Source organism: Ursus arctos, unplaced genomic scaffold (assembly GCF_023065955.2).
Source record: "Ursus arctos isolate Adak ecotype North America unplaced genomic scaffold, UrsArc2.0 scaffold_7, whole genome shotgun sequence".
Lineage (NCBI taxonomy): Eukaryota > Metazoa > Chordata > Mammalia > Carnivora > Ursidae > Ursus > Ursus arctos.
In genome coordinates, this window is record NW_026623089.1 from 53,611,735 (window position 1) to 53,636,586 (window position 24,852).

The window sequence follows — 24,852 nt, forward strand, 5'->3', positions numbered from 1 at the left end:
TCAGAGATGGGGGAAGCCCGCCATAGAAACATGCAGAGCCCATCACTGTCAGCTTCCTCCCACCCTTGGGGGTCCCATGTCAGCCCACTGAAGACTCTCCTTAGGGACAGGCCACACCCTCCCTCAGGCCACCTGACTTTGGCTAGGCACCCCAACACATACCTTGTCTCCGCCTGGCCAGCTCCTGGTGAATCTTCAAGGCATACACCAAGCATCCCCCTGTGGACACTTCACTGTCCCCCACGTGTAGAGTTACTCTGTGTCACTCTGTTATAGCCCAACCACAGCCCTCTAGGATAGCACTTGTCACCTGTGTTTCTGGGGTAACTGACTCCTTGCCCAGACCAGAGGGTCCTTGAGAGAGGCCACTTGGTCTCAACATGGCAGAGACCAACTTAAGAACTGAACTCATGGGTTTGGTTTCTACCACTCTTGCCGAAGCTCCCCCTGTCCTTGGGAAGGAAGCCTGAGTCATCAGACAGGAGAAGGTGACAGTTTTTGTCTCCCTTAAGAAGAAACGAAGATTTTTATTTCTAATGTCTAGAACGGTCCTGTCCAGACTGGCAGGTTCCAGTCACACGTGGCCCTCTGACAGTTGAAGGTAGCTGACCTACCCTTCCCTCATCAGCAAGAACGTCTGCTCAGTCGGCTGGAGCCATCCCAGAATGGGGAGTGCACTTAAGGGAGTGAGCACCCCGTAACTGGGGACATTCAGGGGGCCCTGGGGACACCTCATCCTCAAAACCAGTGGCCACCTCCAAGTAGGCTCAGGACTCTTGGGCAGCTCCTAAGCTGTCTTTCAGATTCATTTCATTCAACAACCTGTCTGACCAGGTGTGACGCTGAGTACAAGGGGAGGGACCGCATGATCTCTGGGCGGCAAAATTGTCACTGTCACTACCACCTTGATCGAGAACCACTGTCCCAGACCCTTCTGGTGGGTAAGCATGGTCCCTGTGAGAGATGGGTGGGACAGAGCCATTTGTGGGGGTGGAGGAGGGGAGCAGCTCTCCTGCAGGTGACTCCGTGGGCCTAGGAAGGAGGGCAAAGGTGGCCAGTTTCAGGATTTCCACCAGGCAGAGCCTGCTGTCCTTGCCCACCAGCTCTGAGGCTGTGCACCCCTTGAGAACTGCTCAGAGGGTCTCTGAGGAGCAGCCTCTGTTGCCTGGGGGGAAGGACACCCGCACTGCAGCCTCAGAGAAAGCTGGTTGCTGGAACAGAAGCATCAGTGACAGGGGCGCCTGGGTGGCGCAGTCGTTAAGTGTCTGCCTTCAGCTCAGGGTGTGATCCCGGCGTTATGGGACCGAGCCCTGCATCAGGCTCCTCCGCTATAAGCCTGCTTCTTCCTCTCCCACTCCCCCTGCTTGTGTTCCCTCTCTCGTTGGCTGTCTATCTCTGTCAAATAAATAAATAAAATCTTTAAAAAAAAAAAAAAAAAAAAGAAGCATCAGTGACAGAGCAGGGGCCCAGGACCAGACAGCAGCACCCTCTGTGGCTGACGTTGAGGGGGGCAGCCTGGAAAAGCAAGACTCCTCCTTCATGGAGAATGGAGGCTTTCTTTTGGGATCGTGCAAGCCCCTGGGGTTCATGTCTGCCTAGGAACATGCGGTGGAGGAGGAGCCCCCAGAATACAGGTTGTACTTCTAGCCATTTCGGGGTGTGGGTCTCTACCACGCTCTAATTTGAGAATAGTTTGTGACATCACTTGCGTCCCAAGACTGTGAAGCATTTATACCTGCAACTATCATCTCAGTAGCCCTTTCCCCTCCTTCCTGCCACTTGTCACAGCGCTCAGCATGTAGAAATCAAACAATAACAGATGAAGAAGGAAAGGAAGGAGGGAGGGAAGGGAACTCGCCCTTGATTGTCATGCAGTTGGGAAGATGGTGCCTGAAAGCAGACATGGCGACCAGAATTATGAACTCAGAGAAGCTTTAGAATAGGGCCATAGGCGGAGAGCTCTGCCCCATGCAGCCGTCCCTACAGCAGCCCTAACGGGGTCGTTGCATTCAGGCGCCGCCAGCCAGGTACAACGGAGCCCTCTGCTCTTGAGGGAGGCCCGTCTCATGTGGGACAGGCATGGCTGGTTTAGAGTTCGGCTAACCCACAGAAAAACATTAGAACTACATAGAGCATGGGTGTGACTGCAGGCAAGGTACCATCAAAATTCACACCCCACCTGCGCGCCCAACAGTAGCCAATTAGAAATGTAATGGGAAAAATATCCTACATGCAATGCCCAACTATAAAATAGCTAAGAGTAAACTTAATGAGAAATGTCCAAGTCCTATACTAGGAACACAGTAAAATCTTACTGAAGGGCATAAAGAAGCCCTGAATAAATGGACTGATCTATCACGCTCCAGATGGGAAGACTCGATAATATGACGATGTCAATTCTTCCCAAATTAAGTCTATAAATTCAATGCATTTCCAATCAGAACCCTAAAGGGATTTTTATAGAACTTGACAGGCTGGTTTTAAAGCTCATCTGAAAGAGTCAACAAATAAGAATCACCGAGAACATTTTGAAAAAAGAAGAAAAATGAGATGAGACTTGACCTACTAGATATCAAAACACGTTGTAAAGCCAGAGTCATTCCAACAGGGCAGAGTTGATGAATCAAAGGAACAGAACAAAGATTCCAGAAGCCATGCTACGGGGATCATGGGAACTGGGCAAAATGCAAGAGCAGCAGTCAAATCAGGGGGAGACAAGATGGACTCGTTGAGATATGAACAAACAGTGTGGGATTTTTCCTTTTCCACTTGGAAAACAAAACAGTAAGTATTGCTGTCGGGTTGTTTTTTGTTATTAGTATCATGATATCTCACATGATGCCCAAAAGTAAATTTCAGAGAGATTAACAATCTGAGCACTTTTTACCAGCTGTCCAATATTTGTTCATCTCAGTGTGAGGAAGTCCTTTCTGAGCTTGACATGAAATCCAGAAACCACAAAGGAAAAGTCAGACAGATGTGCCTGTCTAAAAATTTAACATTTCAGGGCGCCTGGGTGACTCAGTCGGTTGAGCGTCTGACTCTTGATTTCTGCTCAGGTCATGATCTCGGGGTCATGAGATCAAGCCCCACGTCAGGGTCTGCGCTGGGCGTGGAGCCTGCTGAAGATTCTGTCTCCCTCTGCCTCTCCCCCACCCCCCTCCCTAAAAAAAAAAAAATTAACATTTTGCTGTGTTACTAAGCTAAAAAGCAAATGAGATTCATAGAAATATTTACAACATCTAATAAACGAGGGCCTATTATCCTACAAATCAACAAGAAAAGGACCATCTTGAATTAAGGAAAACAAAAAAAACACACGACTGTAGGTGGGTTGGTGGCAGAGGGAGGAAAGTCCAGAACATGTGCTTGGAAGAGCAGGAGGTCCGTGAGGGCAAGGGGCTGAACCTGCTAGGGACCCCCGTGAGACTGTGCAGAACACATCAGGATTGACCCCCAAGGAGCAAGGAAGCGGATCTTACCCACTAAGCCCTGGTCCCCATTGGGGGAGATTGGGGCATTACCCTCCCACTCTAAACGTCTCGACAGAGCTCGTTCTAGGGACGGAGAACGTCCTTAGAGGAGGGAGGCAGAGAGCAGCAGTGGACAGACTGTGCATAGGACCTTCACCTGGGGTTGAGAGGGCACAGGCACAGTGCCAGGCCCTTGCCACAGACTATCTCATTCAGTCGTTGCAAAACCCTACAAGGCAACTATTATCATTATTATTAGTAGTAGTACTATTAGTATTACTCCCATTGTACAGTTGAGTAGACTGAGGTTCTAAAACGTTCAGTAGCTTGCCCAAGATCCCAGCATTAGGCCAGTGCAGGAGCAGGACCTCAGAGCAGATGCTGTTCCAGTTACTGCAGTGGCCTCCGTGGTGACCCTCGGTGGAAGCCGTGTGGAAAGGTGGTTTCTACCTTTCTCGTTACACCCAGTCATATTATCAACGGCCTTTTTGTTATTTTTTTGTTGTGTTGTTTTTTTACTATAAGCATGTGTTCCCTCTATAATTCAAAAAAAAAAAAAGTTGTGTGACTTGTCCAATCACAATGTGTAAACCTGAAATTAACGTATCATTGTATGTCAGTTACACTGCAATAAAATTTTAAAATATTTTTTCCAAGGTTTTGTGTTTTCTGCTTTGTGTTTTTGCTTTAACTTTTTAGATCCTTAGCCTAGGATCTGGCAAAAAATTAGCGGTATGGAAATGTGAGCCTGAGTGGTGTCCCTTGTAGACAGTACTTCTCAAATACAGTTTGTATGTTGCTCGGTAGCCATCCCAACCAGCAAATAAACAGTGCATGAACACGGATTTGGGAAGCATTTGTTGAGAGCATTTTAAGTACAGGGCAGAGTGCCAGACACCGTGGGGAATTTAAAGATGGCATGTTAGAGCATGGGAAGGAAAGGAAATGTCCTGAGGAAACAGACCCAATAAAGCTTGGTCAGGAAGTGGGTGGGGCCCATGGGAAAGGCCCCTGGCCAGGGTGGCTTTACTGGAGGAAACAGATTCTGAGCCTCAGGGCCCTTCACCTGAATGGGACCCATCCAGGAAGCAACCTGGTCATATGTTTTTGCAAAATTTGCAAAAGAAAGATATTTTGATATTTTAAACACAATGGGCTAAGCCCGTTGTCTTCTGTCTCTCTGACACTTTCCTGGTGGTGCTCACCTCAGGTTGGGTTGTGTTAGACTAGATGCTGGGTGACTTTGGGGATCTGGCTAAGGGCAAGCTGAGTTGGGGATACACTTAATTTGGGTTCAGAGGGACAGATACATGTATGTGATTCTCAGTCATTTCCATGTCTAGATGAGCTGTTGCTGGCCATTATACTGGTTGTAGGAACACCTTCCAGAAATATCCCCCCCTCCTGCTGTGCCAACTCAACAGGTGAGGACAAAAAGGTGCAGGACCAGACACTGTAAGTGACACAAATGTGTCCCTTGGGTCCTGACAAAGGGCATGTGGGTAATGCAGGAGAAAAAAGGCTCCTTATGTACAGAGCCAGCATCTAACTTCTAGAATGTTCTTCTAGTTGTCAGTTCTGTAATATTTGTAAGCAGGCATTTTCATTTTCATCAATACCTGGTAAAAAATACATCTTTTGGGGGCACCTGGGTGGCTCAGTCTGTTAAGCGTCTGACCCTTGCTTTGGGCTCAGGTCATGATCTTAGGGTCCTGAGATCGAACCCCACATCGGGCTCCACACTGGGCATGGAGTCTGCTTGAGATTCTCTCTCCCTCTGCCCCTCCTCTCTCTCTAATAAATAAATCTTTTTTAAAAAGACAACTTGGGGCGCCTGGGTAGCTCAGTCGTTAAGCGTCTGCCTTCGGCTCAGGGCATGATCCCAGGGTCCTGGGATCAAGCCCCACATCAGGCTCCTCCGCTGGGAGCCTGCTTCTTCCTCTCCCACTCCCCCTGCCTGTGTTCCCTCTATCACTGGCTGTCTCTCTCTCTGTCAAAAAATAAATTAAATCTTCAAAAAATAAAAAAATTAAAAAATTAAAAAGACATCTTCTCCTTTGTTAGCAAAATTCTCAATAATGTAACATATTCCATCGTAAATACATGGTTATTTTTTTCTTTTTGTATTGCACAGATAGAATGTACCAGAATTTCATTGTTGGTCAGATCCAACTAGCAAGTCTGTATATGTGTGAGGTCAGTTTGTGTATCTAAATTATCAGCAAAATAATTAGTCTTTCTTCTAGCATAATTATCAAAATTTATCTTCCTATTCTCTCTTTAAAAATGCTAATGAAACTATCATTGTATGAAGCAATCAAAATGTAGAAGAAATTGGAGGAAATAAAAACGATTACAGGTACATGTCAGGCACCTAATTAAAATATTATATTATCTCTATGAACTCTGTGATGTTTATGGTAGTTCTTTCAAATTTGCAATTTGTTGTGACTGCCTTTCTCCTTCTAAATAAATATTCACATTTGAGCTTAAATTGGGGGGGCAGATTTGTTTCTATAAGTTGTGTTATTTTTTTTAAAGAGGACCTCAAAAATTGCATACACTTTGGAGTTATACAAAAAATCTGGAGCTGCCCCTACTTCTTGGAAGAGGCCATGATTAAGCTGTTTTAATGGAGGCGTGAAATTCTAGAGGCTCAGAAGACGGCCCAAAGTAACCCAGATATTATGAACCTCCGGACTCAACGGGGGAGCCTCAGAAGTTTCCCTGGGCCAGATCATGCTCCTGGAGCTTCACACATGCCTGACACACTGTCCCACACTATGTGGCCTAAAGGACAGCCTCCCTTTCCACCAAGGCTGGCATCCGACCTCTGTAGGTGCTCCATCATGGGCGTAGTGGATTCTGGTCCTTCATGCAATTCATCAGATATTTCCAGCATCACTTCCCAGGCATACGGTAGAATTGCACTTCCTCACTCCCTCTGAAGCTGGGTCCCGCCATGTGAGCTGAACCCGAAGACCCAGTGCTAATCCATCACATCCCCATCCCGCCCTTGCAGTGATTAGTGATTGTGGAAGTACAGAGGACAAGAGACCTCCCTCGGCCTCGGTCCCCGTGTGCCTACAGTGGATAGAATCCACCTGTCAACGCGCATTGGGCATGTGGTGAGAGAAAGAAACTTCTGTTCTGTTGAGCCCCAGAGATGTGGGGGGTTATTTGTCACTGCAGCATAATGCACCCCATCCTGACAGAGGCCTGAAACGGAGGAGTTGAGGCTGCTTAGCCCGATGTGAGGCCCCCAGACTACTTGTCCGTTCTGTTCCTATTCCATCCCCAGAGAACATGGCTCATGAATCAAGGCGTACCCCACTGGGACAGAAGGGGCTACAGGAAGATGACAAGGTCTTTTCACTTTCACCAGAACATTGCCCTACTGCAAACTTTCCCTCTTAACCCTCCCACACCCAACATGCAATAACAGGGATAGGATGGCTGGATAAACATCCTATGTTTATCCCCAAAAAGGGGAAGGAAAAGGAGGCATGTGGCCGCTAGTGGGCCTTAGCAATTCTGAAATTCAGCAGGGCACGATCATCATAAGATCCTGGATCGTAGCCCAGTCCTGCCCCTGGGAGTGAGTCTTCATAGCTCTCGGCTTAGAACACTGAGTTCTTGTCTCTGAAACGTGGCTTACTTTTTCTTCTTGATAAGAAATGCTCCTGTTTGAAGTGTAGTAGCTTTTTCGGTCTGAGTCCTACTCCTAAAAGGTAGGAAATGCAGTGGACTCTTTGCCTTTTCAATCGTCTCTGTCTTTTTCAGTCCAAGTTGGTAGTGCTATTACCAATACAATTCTCTTAAAAATTTGGTGAAGTTCCTATGAATCTTATGGAGGTTTATCTGTTAGACAAAAATTGCAGCCACAAATCTCAAGAGAGGCCCCTCTCTACCTTGGCCTGTGGGTCACGGCACTGCAGAACCATGTCCTTAGGCTTTTTAACAGCCCTCCTGTCTGGCAAAGTTGGTCTAAGAGTCACATCCTAAAGATTCTTCTAGAAGACCTGCTATCTACCTGAAAGTATGATACACAGCCTTAAATCTCTCTAAGGTCATAACAACTGCACCCCTGACTTGATCTTTACTGTGAAGCCATTTCTGACTCTGAGAATCTTTTGCAAGCTGGAAAGACTGTCCTGGGCCCTGTCTGTTTCCTCTAAATTCTACTCAAAAACCCAACAGATCAGGGTGCCTGGCTGGCTAAGTCTATAGAGCATGCAACTCTTGATCTTGGGGTTGTGAGTTCAAGCCCCACAGTGGACATAGGGATTACTTTTTTAAAAAAGAACAAAAACACCAATCAGCTCACCATTCCCTCTTTTCTCAGCGTTATCACAGGCAGCTAGAAAGCTCAGTACACGTTCATCAGATAACCCCTTTCTCTTCCAGGTGACTTGAAGAGACAATCTTCCTAATTGTTCTTGAATCCTCTTTTTTTCCAATAATTTTGTCACTGTCTTTTTAAAATTTTATTGAAATATAACATACATGTAAAACAGTTCATAACTCATAGAGGTATAGCTTGAAGAATTTTCACTAACCGACATGCCCACACACCCACCACGCGGATTCAGGGACAAAACATTACCAGAAGCCCACTCACAATCTTTCCAACACTAATTGTCATTGGGAAGTGATTGTCCTGAGATTTCACACTTTAGATTCATTTTTTAAAATTCAAGTTTATTGAGATGTAATTTACATATTCACACTTTTTGGCAAAGATATCCAGTCATTTGACCATACCGCAATCAAAATATAAAATATTTTAATTACCCCCCAAAAAATTCCCTTGCACCCCTCGGTAGTCAGGTCCCTCCCCTCCAGTCCCTTGCAGTCAATCAGGAATCTTTGCCTATAGTAGCACACTTTTCAGAATGCCATATAAATGGAATAGCATAGTACGTAGACGTCGGAAATGCCGTTACTGAGCATAATGTGTTCGGGACCCACCCACTACACTGAATGGGTCCACTCCTCTCCGCTGCTGAGTAGTATCCCCATGTCTGAATGGACCACATGTGTTTATCGTTCATCTGTTGATGGACATTTGGATTATTTCCAAAGACAGCTGCTATACACATTTGCATGCAGGTTTTTGCAAGGACGTGTTTTCATTTCTCTTGGAATAGGATTGCTAATTTATAAGGTAAGTAGATGTTTAACTTCAGAAAAAACCGCCAAACTGTTTTCCAAAGTGGCTGAATTGTTTTCTATTTCCAGCAGCCATGTGCGAGCATGGCAGCGGCCCCTCACCAGCAGGTGGCTGACCTCTAGTGGTATTGGTACAGGATCCCAGGCCCAGAACCGTTTCCAGCACCAGACCGGAGGGGCAGAGGGATTGTTTCTCCTGCTGGAAAAGAAGCCACAGTGGATCTTTATGTGGGCCCTGGGAATGCTTGGTATGTGGCCCTCTCCTAGTGACTTAGGCTTTTGGTCCTCTGCAACAAGGGTCTGTAAGAGGAGGGCGGGGTTTGGCACTTTCCCCATAGCAGCGGCCAGTCCCCTCTGGCCCTTGCTCAGCTGTGGGGTCTTCCTCTCATTTTCCACCACAGCACCTGCTGGAGTCCCTTTATGCAAACTGTCCCTGTGTCTGGGACCCCCAGCTATTCAGGCTGACATGCCAGCACACACCTGGCTCCCAGGTATTTGTTAAGATCTTAGCTGATTTCTCGGATGCCTGGGTGGCTCAGTCCGTTAAGCGTCTGCCTTCAGCTCAGGTCATGATCTCAGGCTCCTGGAATAGAGCCACGGTTGGGCTCTCTGCTTAGTAGGGAGTCTGCTTTGCCCTCTCCCTTGGCCCCTGCCCCACCCCCACTTATGTGCTCTCTCTCTTTCATCTCTTACAAATAAACAAATAAAATCTTTAAAAAAAAAAAAGGTTTCCACTGACTTCTTCCCCACGTATATGGAGGCTGTGTGTCCCCCTCCCTCAGCAAGAGCTGGCGCAGATGAGCCCGGCTGTGCTCCTCCCTTGGAACTCAGGCTCCTTGGTCGCCCCGTGAGCTCAGCGTCCTGGCGAACAGAAAAAAAGCGCTGATTTTGCAGTATATCCAGGCTTCCCCCGTTAGTGCGGGAGCAGCACTCTGCAGCTTCTATGTCCTGGGTGGAAGCAAACCTTCCTTCCTGTCTTTGCAGCCTTTCCTTCCACCTTCTTCCCGCCACCATTTCCGTCAGCTTGCTTTTAGCACTCCGCTTGCAGGTACCAACCTTTGTTCAGGAATCTATGCGTCCCATTCTCTATTGCTGTATGACAAGCCACCTCAAAGTCTGGTGGCTTACAAGGAAAATGTACTACTAGTTCTCATGGTCCCATGGATTGGCTGGTCTCTGCTGGGCGATGTTCTCACTTGGGTCTCACATGGGACTGCTGGGGTCGAAGTCATCTGAAGGTCTGGACAGCCAAGGAGCCCCCATCCCACGCCGGCGATGATCAGGAGAAGCCACAGGCATGAGCACAGACAGTGAAGGTCTGCTGGAGGGCCGTGTTCGAAGCCTAGCTAACATCCTGCAGACCACCACATATAAAAGCGGACCTTTCACATTCAGGTCTTAACGTGTATCTAACCATAAAATTCACGGAAGAAAAGGAAGAATATTATCATGGCAGGAAAATTATCAGATAAATCCTCCAAAGCACACAGCTATAAGGCATAGGAAAAAAGAAAGAAAGAAAGAAAGAAAGAAAGAAAGAAAGAAAGAAAGAAAGAAAGAAAGAAAGAAAGAAAGCCCAGTACACCAACATATAAAATTTCTACCAACAAAGGACACTAGGGAGGAAGTTAGTATACCAATGGCCAATGGGAGGAGATATTTGCAATGTTGAAAATGGACAAGCATTTAGGTCTAGATATAAACTCCTGCAAATCAGCTTAAAAAACAGAACACTGTAGGGGCGCCTGGGTGGCTCAGTCATTAAGCGCCTGCCTTCAGCTCAGGGCGTGATCCCGGCGTTCTGGGATCAAGCCCCACATCAGGCTCCTCCGCTGGAAGCCTGCTTCTTCCTCTCCCACTCCCCCTGCTTGTGTTCCCTCTCTCGCTGGCTGTCTCTATCTCTGTCAAATAAATAAAAACAAAACAAAACAAAAACAGAACACTGCAAACTCTTAAAAAAAATGAAAAGACTATTAAAAGGCAATTTACGGGCAATAAGCCCCAAGTGCTCACAAGCAGATGAAGAGGTGTTCGGAATCATCAGTAATCAGAAAAAAACAAAGTAAAACAGCGAGCTCTCATCTTTTACCTATTAACTTGGCAAAAATTGAAAAGCTAGATAATGCCAAGTGAGAGCATTACGTGCGAGCAATGTTGGGGAATAGAAACCCTCCTTCACACGATACACGCGACATGAGGACCAGCACAGCCGCTGCCCGCAGCATCTGAAACTATTTTGGGGTACGTATTCATGAGGAAATTGCTGGATTTATAGGAGATTTATATATTTCTATACTTATATTAAGTTGCCTAAAAAACTGGCCACAGGCCGGAGAGCTACTGAGTTGGGAGAGATGTGCACTGCGGCACATCCGTGTGTGGTGCACACGCACACGCTGGGCGGCTGGTGGTGGCCGTGGCAGGTTGCAGGAAGCTACCCGAGTGTCTGCCCATGGAAGAATGATCACCTATGCTGGTGCCCACCACGGAATACTGCACGGCGGTTGGAAGCTACAGATTAAGTATATATACAGCAAAAATAGGGGAAAGAAACAGAATGAGACATGGCACACAGATCCATTTACAAAAAATAAAAAGACATTCTGACGAAACAACAGCACCTGTTGCAAAACACATACAAACAAAAATAGATATTAACACATTAGAGTCCACAGAGTAACACACTGGGAGGAGAGGAATAAAAGTGTAGCATAGGGATGAAGGTTAATGGGAAAGAAAAATTGTTTTTAACATTAGAGGACTTGTATTTCCTGACTCCAAGACTTACACAGCTATAGAAATCAAGATGTATGACATTAGCATCAAGATGGACAAACAGGGGGCGCCTGGGTGGCTCAGCTGTTAAGCGTCTGCCTTCGGGTCAGGGTGTGATCTCAGGGTCCTGGGATCAAGTCCCACATCAGGCTCCCTGCTCAGCGGGAAGCCCGCTTCTCCCTCTCACACTCCCCTTGCTTGCATTCCCTCTCTTGCTGTCTCTCTCTATCAAATAAACAAAATCTTTAAAAATAAAAAGATGGACAAACAGATCAATGAACAGGATAGAGTTCACCCATATAGGTCAATTATAAGCAAACCACACATATACCGTCAACTGAGTTTTTACAAAGGTATAAAAGCAATTCAGTGGAGAAAGGAAGAACTGATTATCCATACGCAAAAAGTGAATTTGGATCCATAACGCAAAGCACAGGAAAAATTAACACAACGGACCATAGACTTAAATGCAAAACCAAAAACTAAAAAACACAGGAGAAAACATCACACAAAGGAAACATAACAGAAGACGTTGGAGTATGCAAAGATTTCTTAGTTGCAACACCAAAATACTAGTGCATAAAAGTGACATTGGATAAATGTGATTTCGTCAAAATTAAGGGCATTTGCTCTTTGAAAGACAGTGTGAAACACAAAGAAAAAAAAACTAGCAAACTACATCTTTGATAAAGTGCTCATATCCAGAATAAAGAACTCTCAAAACCCAGTAAGAACACAACTCAAAAAGGGGAGGGGGAGCAGGAAATGTAAAGGCAATTTATCAGATTTACCAAGGAAAATAAACACCTGAAAGAGTGTTCAATATCATTAGCCATTAAGGAAACTCAAAGGAAAACTACAATGAGATTCGACTACACATCAGTTAGAAAGGCTGAAATGAAAAAGACCGACCATAACAAATATTGGTGCGTCTTGAGGGTGTAGGCCAACTGGAACTCTCATACACCGCTGGTGGGGGTGTAAAATAGTACAACCACTTTGAGAAGCAGTCTGGCAGTTTCCTAACAAGTTATAAACACACATCTGCCCTATGACCTAGACATTCCACTCCTAGACCTTTACCAAGAAAAATGAAAGCAGATACCTAAACAGACTTGGATGGGGAAGCGCATAGCAGCTTTATTTGTAATAGTGAAAAATGGAAAACAACCCAAATGCCCATCAACAAGTGAGCAGATCAAATTGTGGTATATCCATACAGTGTAACACTATAAAATAAATTTTACTTAGCCATAGAAAGGAAGAAACTATTGATACATGCAACCACAGGGTGAGCCACAAAGTAATTATGCTGAGTCATAAGCCAGACACAAGAGTAGACACTGTATGATTTGCATTTACATAAAATTCTAGGAAATGCAACCTAACATATTGGGCCCGGAAGCAGACGAACTGTCGTCAGAGAAACAAGGAAACTTGTAGGGACCATGGATATGATATGTATATGAGCATGACCGTAGAGATGCTTGCACGAGGGCTCACATATCTCAAAACGCATCAAAATGTGCCCTTTAGTTCTGTGCAGTTTCCTGTAGGTCAGTACCTCAATCAGGTGCCTTTAAAAAAGAAAAAGGTAATCTCGCGTCCAGGGTAGCACGGCTGGTAAGTGGCAGAGCGAGATTCAAACGCAGACGTCCGCACCCGGAGCCCGCGTCGTCAGCCCCTGAGCTCCGGGTAATCAGAGCCCGGAAGAAAGTGCTGGAAGGGAGCAGAGGCCGAGTGCGCGGGTCGCGGCCGAGTTAACGATTACCGGTGGGCGGGTCCTCTCGGCCCCTCCCGCCCGCTGCCCCGAGAGCCCCGCGCCGCCCGCCGGCCGCCGCCACCTGCTGCTCGACCGCGTCCGCACCTGCGCCCCGTCCGCACCTGCGCCGCGCCCGCCATGGTGAGGGGGTCGCGCGCCGCTGCACGCGGGGCCCGGGCGCGCGGGAGGGCGGAGGAGAGGAAGGGGCCGATCGCGGGGGGGGGGGGGGGGGGGGCGAGGCTGGGGTACCGTCCCTGGGAGCCCCTCGCCCGCCGGCCGGTCGCCGGGCTTAGAGAGCCGGGGTCTCCGCCCCGCTGCCACCCGCACCCGCGGTGGTGCTCCGGGGCGAGCTAAGGCCGAGAGAGGGGCGGGCGGTGGCGCGGCCCTGTGACAGTGAGGCGCAGCCCAGGCCTGGCCCTGCTCCCAGGCCCATGTCGCCGGGGCGCCTCGCTGCTGCAGGCGGGGTGTGGGCGGTGGCCCCAGGGCAGGGGTGGGGTGGGGGGAGAGGCAGCTGGTGAGCCCGTAGACAGCGCCTCCCCCTCGTTGCGGGTTCTCGTCCACACTGAGAGGAGGGGGGCGTGTTTGTGTCGGAGTGTGAGTAGGAGAGAGGGTGGGTGTGTGCTACTTTGCGCGTGTTTTCCTCCCTCCTCGCCTGCACTTGTGGCACAGGGGCCGGGAAAGGCCTCCGTGCACCGGGCGGCAGCCCCTGGGGACCCGATTGCTCAGGGGCAGCCCTCCTCCAGGCTGGGTTTGCCCCCAGGCGGGCCCGGGCCCTACTTCAACACCCCCACTGAAGGAGAGCCCTGGCAGGGGAGGAGTGTGTAGACTGGGGAGGAGTGTGTAGACCAGGGAAGCTTTACTAAACAGCCCCTTTCTGGTCCCAAAGTCTGAGGAGCAGTTGGGACTGCGGTGACAGCTGAGAAGGCACTTGGAAAGCTGTGGCTTCGAGGGAGGGGAGTGGGGGGGGGTGAGGCCGGTTTTGTGTCCCTCCGAGGCCCCAAAGATGCAGGGCAGGGCGGGTAATCAGTAACCTGAGCGCACACTCCCCCAGATGGCTCGGCCAGGCCTGGCCAGTGATTTACTAAGCAAACACTGCCCCTTCCCCCACTCTGATCCCAGCTCTGATCCCAGCTCTGAGGGGCTTGGCATTTCAGGCCCAGGCTGTGAAACTTAGGGGATCCTGGAGGACTCTAAAGGGCAAGGGGTGCCTCCTAGGAGCTCATTAGTACCCACCTACTTCTGGGCCAGAGAACTAAGCAGTGGGTTCTGATGCCTGGGCTGACATCATTCATCCTGTTGCCTGGATACACGACCAGGCTTATCAGCCACTGAGAAAGGGCAGGCTCTGGAATGGAGCAGGGGTTGGGCGCAGGATGCAGATCTCGCAGAGCCCAGGAAAGGAGCCGGACCAAGCTAGATCAGTCCAGAGAAAACAAGTGTTTTCAGGAGCGAGAGAAAGATTGACTTTGAGAAGGCCTTAATGCTTTTCTCCTTGGACCCCACACCTGCAGGGCCTGACAAGCCTGCTAGCCCCAGAAAGTCTCCTTTTACAAATGCAGATGGCAAGCCCTTAATAAGGGCTTTACTAAGTGTCCCATTGGCTCCTCTTGCTGATCTGAAATGGTGGTTCTGGGCCCCTTCTACCTTTCAAGCCGAGGGAGGTGAGTGCCGCAGGGCCGCCCTACTGGACAGTGGCAGAACTGGGGCTCGAACCAATCCTGGGGACACCCACCATGGCTGCCAGGCTGCCGGCTGCCTCATGAAGCTAAATCAACCTCCCTCACCTTCTCTCCCCAGACCTTACTGGTTCATTTTCCCTTCAACACTCTAGAGTTTCTGTTGCAGAAGTCTCAATTCTGGGGTCCCTTCAGTGCCTGGGCCTGGATCCATCCCCCCGAGAATGGAACCGGCCTTTGCTTCCTTCTGTTTCTGAGGGTTCCATTCGGGACCCAAACTGTGTGCCAGCTTGGGCTGCCTGGAGGGCACTTTACACAATAGGTAAATAGGCTGAGGCACTAGGTTTGCCAGTCGCCCTTGGCCAAGTTCCTTCCACGGTGAGCCCGAACCCTGGGGCTCAGGCTCCCCAGGCTGACGGAGTAGACAAGAAGGTGGGAATCCGAAACCCCCAGGCCTGGCAGCTGGTACTCAGAGGCTGCGTGGGGGGGAAGTAGTACCCGTGGGTGTCCACTGTGGTGTGGTGAAGAATCACCTGGAAGGTGTTTTAAGTGCTGGCTCCTTTGCCCGGGCCAGGGATGCAGACTTACACCCCGTCTGAGAACAATGCCTGTGCTCTCACAGACGGAGGGGGAAGTGGGGGGCAGGGGGAGGAGAACCGTGGTCATTTTCCCTTTCCAGGCCTCAGTTTCCTTGAGTCACAGTGCGGGCATGGGGGTGAACTGGATACAGCCCATAACAGAAAAAGGAAGGTTGGACAGTCATGGGTGCTCTTTTTCTGAAAAGTTGTATAGTAACACGTTTGCATCTGGGCTTGATTTTGCTTTTACTCCCTCATTAACATAAGAGACGTATGGTGGGGGGCGCTCTGTCAGGCTTTGGGGGCAGGGGTGTGGGGGTGGGGGGGAGTGTTGATCAGCCCCAGTGACTTGCGTCACACCTCAGGATTTTGTTCTCTGAGCAAGGCGTCAAAATCTAAGAACCTATCAGTGCGTGAGCCAGGGCCCCACCCCCAGGGCAGGGTGCCACCCTCAGCACCTCCCTGCCCGTTGCTCTAGGCCACGCTGCCAGAGGACTGTGGAGTCTGGCTAACTTCTCATGACTGGGGCCCTCTCCGGGGTCCTGGAGAAAGAAAGGCCCGTGGGCCTCTTTTGATTTCCTCTCCCAGGCTGGCAAAGCGCACAGGCTAAGTGCTGAGGAGAGGGACCAGCTGCTGCCAAACCTGAGGGCTGTGGGGTGGAATGAGCTGGAAGGCCGAGACGCCATCTTCAAGCAGTTCCATTTCAAAGACTTCAATCGGGTATGTCGCCGGGTGGGACAGGGTTTCTGAGACTGGGGCGGATGGGGTTACACCCCAGAACTTATTCTCTCCCTCAAAGCCCTGCTACCCGAGCCCCTCAGACACCCCCCAGTCGGGCTGGAGTGTCATCCTTGGGGACTGGAGAGAGGGGAGACGGGTCTTGGGTTCTCCCTGCCTGGAACTCTCGAGCAGCCCTCTCTCGGAGCGCTGACCGGGTCTCACTTCACTTCACAGGCCTTTGGCTTCATGACGAGGGTGGCCCTGCAGGCTGAGAAACTGGACCACCACCCCGAGTGGTTTAACGTGTACAACAAGGTGAGCGGCGCGAGCCTGCGGCGGCCGGCCGAGTCCCGAAGGCCCTTCGCTGGCCTTGCTTGGGGCCTCCCCGCCCGCAGTCGGCCTGTCCGCTCCTCCTGGTCCTGTGGGCTCCTTCCCGGGGTCGACATGCAGGACAGCCAGGCTCACTACACATTAGAGAAGTGCCGCTGAAAACGCTCGCGGAGAACGTGCGGTTGAGGTAGACAGTAAGCAGGCTTCGAGAAGGCCGAACCACAGAAGGCAAGGCTGTGGGGCTCGGCCGATTCGTGGCTAAGAGCGCTAAATAAATGGCTTAAATCCTCCCGGAGGTGCGGAGGAATGAAAAAGTGGTCACCGGAGCTGAGAACACGCATGCCCCGCAAACAGATCGGACTGCATGCCGACCGAGCGCGGGCATTGGACGCCTGCCACGGGCCACGACGGGAGGGTTGGCACCGTCGCTAGAGACGCTCGGGAGCGCAGCCCCCAGGCAAGAGCCTGGTGACTGGCTGCTTCCCTGGAGCACGTGGTGTGGCCAAGCCCCGCAGCCGGGACCCTCTCCTGCTCCGGGCCGAACTTCTGGTTTTGTTCCAGGTCCACATCACGCTGAGCACCCATGAGTGTGCCGGCCTTTCGGAACGGGACATAAACCTGGCCAGCTTCATCGAACAAGTAGCCGTGTCCATGACCTAGGCCCTGCCCTTCCTCTGTGAGTTCTTCAGGGGAAGGGGGTGACTACATCGGGAATCCAGGGAGGGAACCGGGGAGCCCTGAGGTGTGGCTGCAGCCCGAACGGCCAAGTGGATGCTGCTGCCTCCGGCTAGGGGAGAGTCCTTGCTGTGGAAGGAGATGCCAGCGCCGCCGCCCTTTCCTCCCCACCCCGCTCTTCATCCTCGGCGCTCTGTTACACGTACGCTGACTACGGTCTTCCCTTGCTGGAAGACTTCCCACAGCTGTAATGGTCTTCTTGCCAGGCTGTGTCCTGCTCCCTTTCTAATTCATTTCCCAGGAAGCTGTGTCCGAGATGCACCAAGTCTTAGCTTAGAAACCAGGACCCTAAAGTCAACCCCGCTGTATGTGACAGAAACACGTGTGCTTTTGCCTCAAATAAAACTAGTGTTTCACTTGGTCTCAGGCTCTAGAATCTTCCTTTCCATAAGTCAGTCCACATTTGAGTCAACAGGCATTTAAAGCCCTTATTCTGTGGGAGGCACTGTTCAAGGCATTGTGGGGGTGGAAATGGGACCAGACCACCCTGCCTTCGTGTAGGGGAATTAAGCAGGAAGCAGTTAACTACCACTAGGCAGGACGAATGAAGGCAACACTAGAGGCAAGGGCAAGAAATGAGCTAAGGGAACACGAAGTGACGGACTTGTGCCTCAAAGACCTGAATGGGATTCCTGAGGCAGGGATGGCCGAAGGGGCACCACGACTAGAAGTAAAGGTATGCAGGACACCTGTGCTTATGCACGGTAGGGTCTACGACTAGAAGGGCAGTCTGCGGTCTACAACATCCCAGGGGAAGATTTCAAATCCTGACAGTGTCTTGCAGTTTCTTAGAGACATAGCCAGAGTCTCAAGGCTTGCCTGCTTTTACTGTGTAAGGGAGAGGACAAAAATCCTAGCTTAGGAGGTGATGGGCTGCTTAGCATCTGAGGAGTTAAGGAGCAGAGTCCTACAGATCAGTCCTCCAACCTAGTAACTCTAGGATAGACTGTTCCCACTAATGTGCTGTGACTGGGAAAAGTGGGGGGGGCGGGGCACAGAGCACAGTCTCGTCTCTCCCCAGTGCACGCCACGTGGATGGCAGTCCGCATATGCCATGATGCAAGACTGTGGGACGTCCTTCTCCGGATGGGTTCTCATCCAAGATCCCCTAGCCTGAAGCTGCCTGCATTCCAAGCTGACTTGCAAATGCTGGGGTTCCTTGGAGCAGGCACTTAGCAAAGTCACGACCCAGTCATCCTGGATAACAAGGGCCAAAAAAGAGGCAGAGGTGGTGTCTGAGAAGTAAGCATATTGTTGGTAAGTGGCACCAGCAGGATCTGAGGGCTAACAATACCTATGTCAATAGCAGGCTCTCAGAAAACTTAAAACCGATGAGAGGTGGCTCAGTCGTTAAGCGTCTGCCTTCGGCTCAGGGCCTGATCCCAGGGTTCTGGGATCGAGCCCCACATCGGGCTACCTGCTCTGCTGGGAGCCTGCTTCTTCCTCTCCCACTCCCCCTGCTTGTGTTCCCTCTCTCGCTGGCTGTCTCTGTCAAATAAATAAAATCTTAAAAAAAAAAAGAGAGAGAGATTCCGATGGTAGCCCCCATCTGCTCCACCTCTGATTTCCCTTTTCCTAAGTGTGCTTTCATCTGAGGACTGAGGATTAGGGGACAGAAGCCACCAGACATGGAGGTATGGGGCACGTGTTATGTCACCTTCCTGCCTCTGCTTACCCACCGGATCAGGGGCTGAAAGACGCCAACCTAGAGGGCACTACAGTTCTATGAAAGGCTTTGATGCGGGACAAAGACATAAGCGATACTTTTTCAGAAACAAATGTTTATTCTACAATTCATGCAAATAACTGAAGTTATAGGGGAAGATGTTAAGGAGAGATTATGAAAAAGAAAGCCCAAGAAAAAGGATGGCATTTAAGACTCCAACTCGCCAACAGCTGCCTTTTGCTGACCCAGAATGTAGTTGGTGGCTGTCAGGTCAGGCCTCTGTCATTACTTCTGCCACTGCTGGGTCTGGGTACAGGTGGCTCGTTGCTACCAAGAACCCACAGAGAAGGCAAAGGGGTTTGCAGCGGTTAAGTAGCAGGTGTAAGGACCCAAACACCAATTCTTGGATGGGGGGGCCAGGCCCCCTAACCAAGCATATTCTGGCCTCATCCTCTAGGGTTAACCCCAAAGCAAGTAGGTGCTCAGGAAACCAAGTCATTTAGCAGAAAACTAGCAAAGACGGCATTCCTTGGCTTGATTCTGGCAAAGTCCAAACAGGCTGAAAAGCTGGGTTGCCCGAGTGACAGGCCCCAGGACCTTTGGAAAGACTTCTCACTTCTTACTTGTAATGAAACAAGAAGCACAGCAGTTACATGTGCAGAGATATTCTGAGGGGTTCCATCTGCTCCCAAACCAAATGCAGGGCTTGGAGCCAGTGCCCCGCTGGGGCCCACCCAGGAGGGTTCAATCCATCATTAAGGTATAGGCAGGAGATGGTGAAGAGGACAGGAGACACAGGGCGGGCCCGGACCCTGTGGAATGAAACACCTGACTTCCAGACCTCCTTAAAACAGGTATGGCCAACAGTCCTGGTGAAGCCCCCCGTGGAGGTGCTCTGGCCCACAGCTCGTGCCCAGAGTCTCCGTGGCCACACACAGCCATTTCGCCACAAGGGGGCGATGTCCCACCAGCAGCCCCACCCAGGATCTCCCACCGACCCCTACATAAGTGAATGAATGCAACCAGTCCCGTTGGTGAAGATTTCGGTCATTTAATTACTGAATTGCTTTTTAAGATATTATTGCTGCAGTTAGGAAGGGAGCACTGAGCTGGGAAGAAGGAGGTTAAATACAGAAGAGATTTAAAAGAGGCAAGTACCATTTTCCAAGTATAAAACCAGTAATATTAAAAGTGACATGGCAGTATAGTCACGCGACTGCTTACTCCGCGTGGAAACCAGACAGTACAGATTCTGCAGAGGCCAATGTGACATCTGCTAGCAACACGACATCTGAAGACCTTCTGCCTGCCTCTGCCAGACTAGGTGTTCCTCGGCGCGCATAGAATGAAAAGCCCACAAGTGTCGAGGGAAACTAAGGCTTGTGATATAAAGTGGCTACAGTAGATCCCTTTGAAAACACCACCGCCCATGGGACGACAGGGCCGTCACAGCAGAGGAAGGGCCGGTGGACACTGCAAGCAACAGCACGCTCTGTTGGGCACAGGCGTCTCCGTTTCAGCAGCCGACAAACCACAGTGGTGCCCGCGAGGCGGTTCTGGGTCCCTGGTCTTCCTCCAACAGCACGAGCGCGCTGGTCTCAGAGCTCCGGCCACAGCACCCCTTGGAGCTGCCCCCCAGTTCGGCGACGGGAAGGAACTCGGCTCCCGTGTCCAAAGGATCTTAGCCTCTCCCTCTAACACACACACACACACGCACACACACACACACACACACACACACCCCAACCTCTCCTGGAACCCACCACACCCAGGAGGAACACACACACACACACACCAGCCCTGCAATGACACGGCCAGCTAGTCACAGTTATTGTGGAGGAAGTACAGTGCCAAAGGCCACTTCAGACAAACGTGCTACGGAGCCCGGGGGAACGTCTGGTCGTCCTGGCTCCCCCCGGCCAGCATTCCCAGCAAGGGAGGCCGGAGCAGGGCAGCTGAAGAGGCTGAATGGTTCAGGAGTCCCTGAGAAGGGGAATGGAACAGAGGATATTTTCCCCTGACTTATCCTAATGTCCTCCCCCACCCAAATAAAAGCCCAAAGACTGGCCCGTTTCCCCTAGGGCCTGGGTCAGGAGTAGCCCCCGCTGCTCACTGCTGAGGAAAAAGGCACACGATATGTCGTCTTCAGAGGAAGACAGTGGCTCCATCGAGATCGGGGCCCTGTGCAGGGGCGAAGAGAGTGAGGAGTGGGCACAGGGTTTGGTCCTGTCCCTGAACCACCCTGAGCAACTAGTCTTAGGAAGGAATCCAAGGCCTCAGGCCCCAACTGACAGTTGCCATCATGCCTTCCTAGTCCAAAGCTAGCCGGGGCTGAGAAGAGTCCAATAGCTGAGGCTAAACTGCCATATAGTACCTCTGGGAGCTGGACAGACGGAAAGAGGCAGGAGGGACACACGAATGGGGAGGGACGTTTCCTTGCCTGGAGGCTCGCTCACACCCTCCTTGCAGCCACCTAGGGGAAGTCAAGGCAACTCGTGGTGCTCCGAGCTGTTCTTCAAGCAAACACATTCTCATACGTGATGGCTTACAGCAGTGGGGGAGGGGAGGACCACCACCAACTCTGGGGACGTGTATTCGAATGTGACACTCAGAACTTGAGAAAAGGCTCTGGTTTCCAATCCTCAGCAGCCCAGGAGAGGGTTCAGGTGTGCTCTGACCACTGCCAATGCAGACAGCACCAGGGCCGGAAAGGCCTGGGCTCTCTGGAAACCACATCTTCTTCCTAATCCAGCGGAACAACCACAAACCCATGGGAGCACAGTTTCAAACACACATTTCCAAAGATGGTGGCCGCCAAGTATCAAATGGGGACAGCAAAGGGCCACTCCAAAGCCTGCCTTGATAGACCGAGCAGGTACGCTCGGCCACTCTAATCCCGCCGAACAGGACAGCGGCCTGTCCATCTGTGTCCTGGAGAAAAAAGCTGAGGTGCACTATGAGTGACTCTGTGAGACAACCCACCTACTCAGAGAGGAGGCTGCGAAGGCCTCGTGCTTACAGGGTGTCTAACTCCCACCCGGAGAAACATCTTCCGATCTGCCTCACCAATCTGCCTGAGAGAACAAAGAAAACCTTCTTTACCACATACACCATCCCCCAGCCTCCGTAAGGACTCAGGACAGGTCAGAGCTGCCACACAATGATTAAGTCAAGTTGAAAGCTAGAATGTTAGAGAAGGACATGGCTAAAACAATTCCTAGGGTAACATTTGAGAACAAGGGCAAAATAATTAGGTAACGGACTCCTTCAGGGTCTCCACATTAAAGACATGGAAGGATGACAAGAGGAGGAACAAGAATCCTGAGGATCAAGCCGTCTCGTGGTCTGTCTCGTCGTGCTCCACGGAGCAAGACCAGATGCTCAAACTGCATGTGGCCTGTTCCACACCCCAAGAACCCTGTGAAGGCCAGGAGCCCCTCGAGGCCACAGGGGGTCCAGGCTCAGCGGGGTTTCGGAGAACCATTCATCTGGCTGCTCTGAGTTACAGTGTCAGTGCTGAAAAGGCTGTCCAAGAAGACCGAGGACAATTCTGCGACCAGGTTCCTGTCGACAGTCGTCTGGGCCATGCCGTAGATCGCACCCTACAAATCCAGTCAGAGAGCGTTACTGGCGATGAGAAGTATGGGGGCAGAGATGAGCTGTGGCTCTGATCTCCCTGTTTTCCCCATCCCTGCCTTCCATATCCACTCCCCTCCCCGGCTCCATGCCCACCCCAGGCAGTTCTGCCATAGAAAGTTCCAGAGAAAACAGGCTTATTATCTTTCCTGTGTCAAAATTTTCTGTTCAAAGGGACACGACCACCACTTGCCTTTGTACGACACATTCAAATTTACAAGGTGCCTTACTTGCAGCACACCTCACTTGAGACCAAAGAGCCTGGGAACGGGTGAGGTAGGGGTCATCAGCTCTAAGGAATAAGGGTTACGCAGATGGGACAGAGGCAGGAACAGACTCGAGGTCACCTGGTTCTCCCGAACCCCCCACGACACCTAAACTTCCACAGGAAGAAAAAAATCCCAAGCATCCCTACCATTCCTGTGGTCTTTGCTTTTGGGTTCTTCATGATTTGAGTGACAGACTCCCGGATGTCCTTTAGGAACTGTATGGCTACTCGCTTCCGGGTGTGTACTAGCGTGATGCAGAAATGGATGCTACGGGAGAGGAGAGAGACAGGCAGAGATGAACCTTGGGGAAAGAAAGCAAAGTCTAAAATACAGCAGCCCCACATACTGGAATTTACCGCTCGCTTTTTCATGTTATTTGTGACAAGTGTTCCCAGTCCTGGGAATCGGGGCTCTCAAATACATGGGCTGTCAAGCACGGGCCGGCACGGGGGCTTCATGCCTCCACGTGAGCAACAACATCCCGACAGAAGGGAGTACGGCTGTCTGGTCTGTCCCACCCCTCCCCTCAAAAGCTGTCAACTGCTGTGTCTTCAGCCATGGGACCACCAAGGGGGTGCTCTCCTCCTAGATGATAAAGCCTCACGGACAAAGGGCCACAGGGGTCTTGAAGGACTTCAAGGCACAGAAGAAACTCTCACGCCCCCTAGAGGGAAACTGAGATACAGAGGGATCACGAAGAGGAGGAAGCCGAGTCCAGGGGGGACTAGCAAGGGCACCACGAGGTCAAAGGCTCGGGGTATACGGAGGACACCGGGGAGACCTCTGCTGTCGGGGTGCGGTGTTTATTTACAGGCATTGTGGGAGATGAGATGACAGAAGCATAGTACAGGACAGAGCAGTGGGTCTGAATGATGAGAGGCCCTGTGGAAGGTTCTGAGCTAAGCATGACTTAGGCAAGGAGCGCGTCGGCGAAGGCAATCTGATGGCGGTGTATGAGATGGGGTGGGGAGTACACAGCCCAGGAAGAGGGCAGGGGCGCGGTAGAGGGGCTCGTGACCGACCACCAGTCTCCAGAATTGAAAAGCTCATCGTCTCATTCTTGATACTGAGTAATTCCAGGTGGCAAGACGAGAGCCCACAGATACTCCGTCGGCCCCGAAGCGCTGGCCTCGCTGTCCGTCTCTAGGCTGCGGCTCACCCCGCTACCCGGGTTCTTGGGAAGGCCCGGAGCAAGGAAGGGCAGGAGGATGCTCTGGCTTACCTGGGCGGGAACTGCAGCTGGTTCAGGTTCCAGCCCTTAGCAGTCATCAGGTTAAACAGTCGGTAGATGTCAAAATCTCGGGAGCCCAGAGCAATGACAGACAACTGAGGATTCCCGAAAACAAAGATGCCTTTGATATTTTCCAGTCTTAAACAAAAAAAGGAACAGAAAGGACATTTCAGCCACATATACTCCTCTTAAATCATGCAATGTGTCCCCTATAACACAGTCTAATCTTTTAGGGCTTCAGGTCGCTCACCTTTGAAAATCAGGCAGCGAGACTGAGATCAGTGGTTCCCAAACATTACAAATATTCAAAGGCCCAAACCCCACTGAGCTCCAATGAGTCAGAATCACTGGCTCCTACCCTGTCTGCCCAACTTCCAAATTACGATGTGCCCCAGGGGCGTCTGAGGCATAAAAGACACGCTTAAAAAAAAAAAATCCTGGCAAAATAACCCCTCCATCTCTGCAAATTAAAAAGTCACATATGTAATCCCTGAAGCAAGAAATGGTAGAGCAGTTCTCAACAGATGGGTGTATCAGCCGGGTATACGCAGGCTTTGTTCGAACGAGACATGCCTACTGGCCACTTTCACTCGCCCTCCAGATTCTGAAAAAGCCTCCCCAGTGCGGCTGAACCAGAGACAAGCCGGGGGCACATGAACAGCTGTGTCAGACAAACGTGCAGCCTCCTCCTAGCCTCGTCTCAGCCCTGGGTTTCCCCGCCTGCCCTTCCCATTCCCTCTGCCTCTGACGCCGTTCCACCAGCAAGTCTCCGAGCGTGCGCCCTGGACCCGCAGCTCCACCATGCACCGGGGCCTCCCAGACACGCAAG

At 50.8% G+C, this 24,852-nt stretch overlaps 2 protein-coding genes across 3 annotated transcripts in view; one reads left to right on the forward strand and one right to left on the reverse strand.

Moving 5' to 3' along the window:
• Window positions 1-8,153: 8,153 nt before the first annotated feature.
• On the forward strand, window positions 8,154-18,741 carry PCBD1 (pterin-4 alpha-carbinolamine dehydratase 1). Of its 2 annotated transcripts, XM_044386140.3 has the most exons (5): window positions 13,217-13,323; window positions 16,025-16,156; window positions 16,391-16,471; window positions 17,048-17,162; window positions 18,243-18,741. In XM_044386140.3, the coding sequence occupies exons 1-4, from the start codon at window positions 13,321-13,323 to the stop codon at window positions 17,144-17,146; spliced, it is 315 nt and encodes a 104-aa protein (XP_044242075.1). In that variant the 5' UTR covers window positions 13,217-13,320; the 3' UTR covers window positions 17,147-17,162; window positions 18,243-18,741. The 2 variants fall into 2 exon arrangements, with proteins under 2 accessions (XP_057164412.1, XP_044242075.1); XM_057308429.1 differs by lacking the exon at window positions 18,243-18,741 and having other exon boundaries at window positions 8,154-13,323; window positions 16,391-17,582.
• Window positions 18,742-19,922: 1,181 nt separating this feature from the next.
• Window positions 19,923-24,852, reverse strand: part of SGPL1 (sphingosine-1-phosphate lyase 1) — a 52,181-nt gene continuing 47,251 nt past the window's right edge. The window contains exons 12-14 of the mRNA XM_026504402.4: window positions 24,015-24,161; window positions 22,939-23,059; window positions 19,923-22,489 (exon numbers count right to left, since the gene is read on the reverse strand). Coding sequence (XP_026360187.2) covers window positions 22,349-22,489; window positions 22,939-23,059; window positions 24,015-24,161 — 409 coding nt within the window. The 3' untranslated portion in view covers window positions 19,923-22,348. The remainder of the gene's footprint in view (window positions 22,490-22,938; window positions 23,060-24,014; window positions 24,162-24,852) is intronic.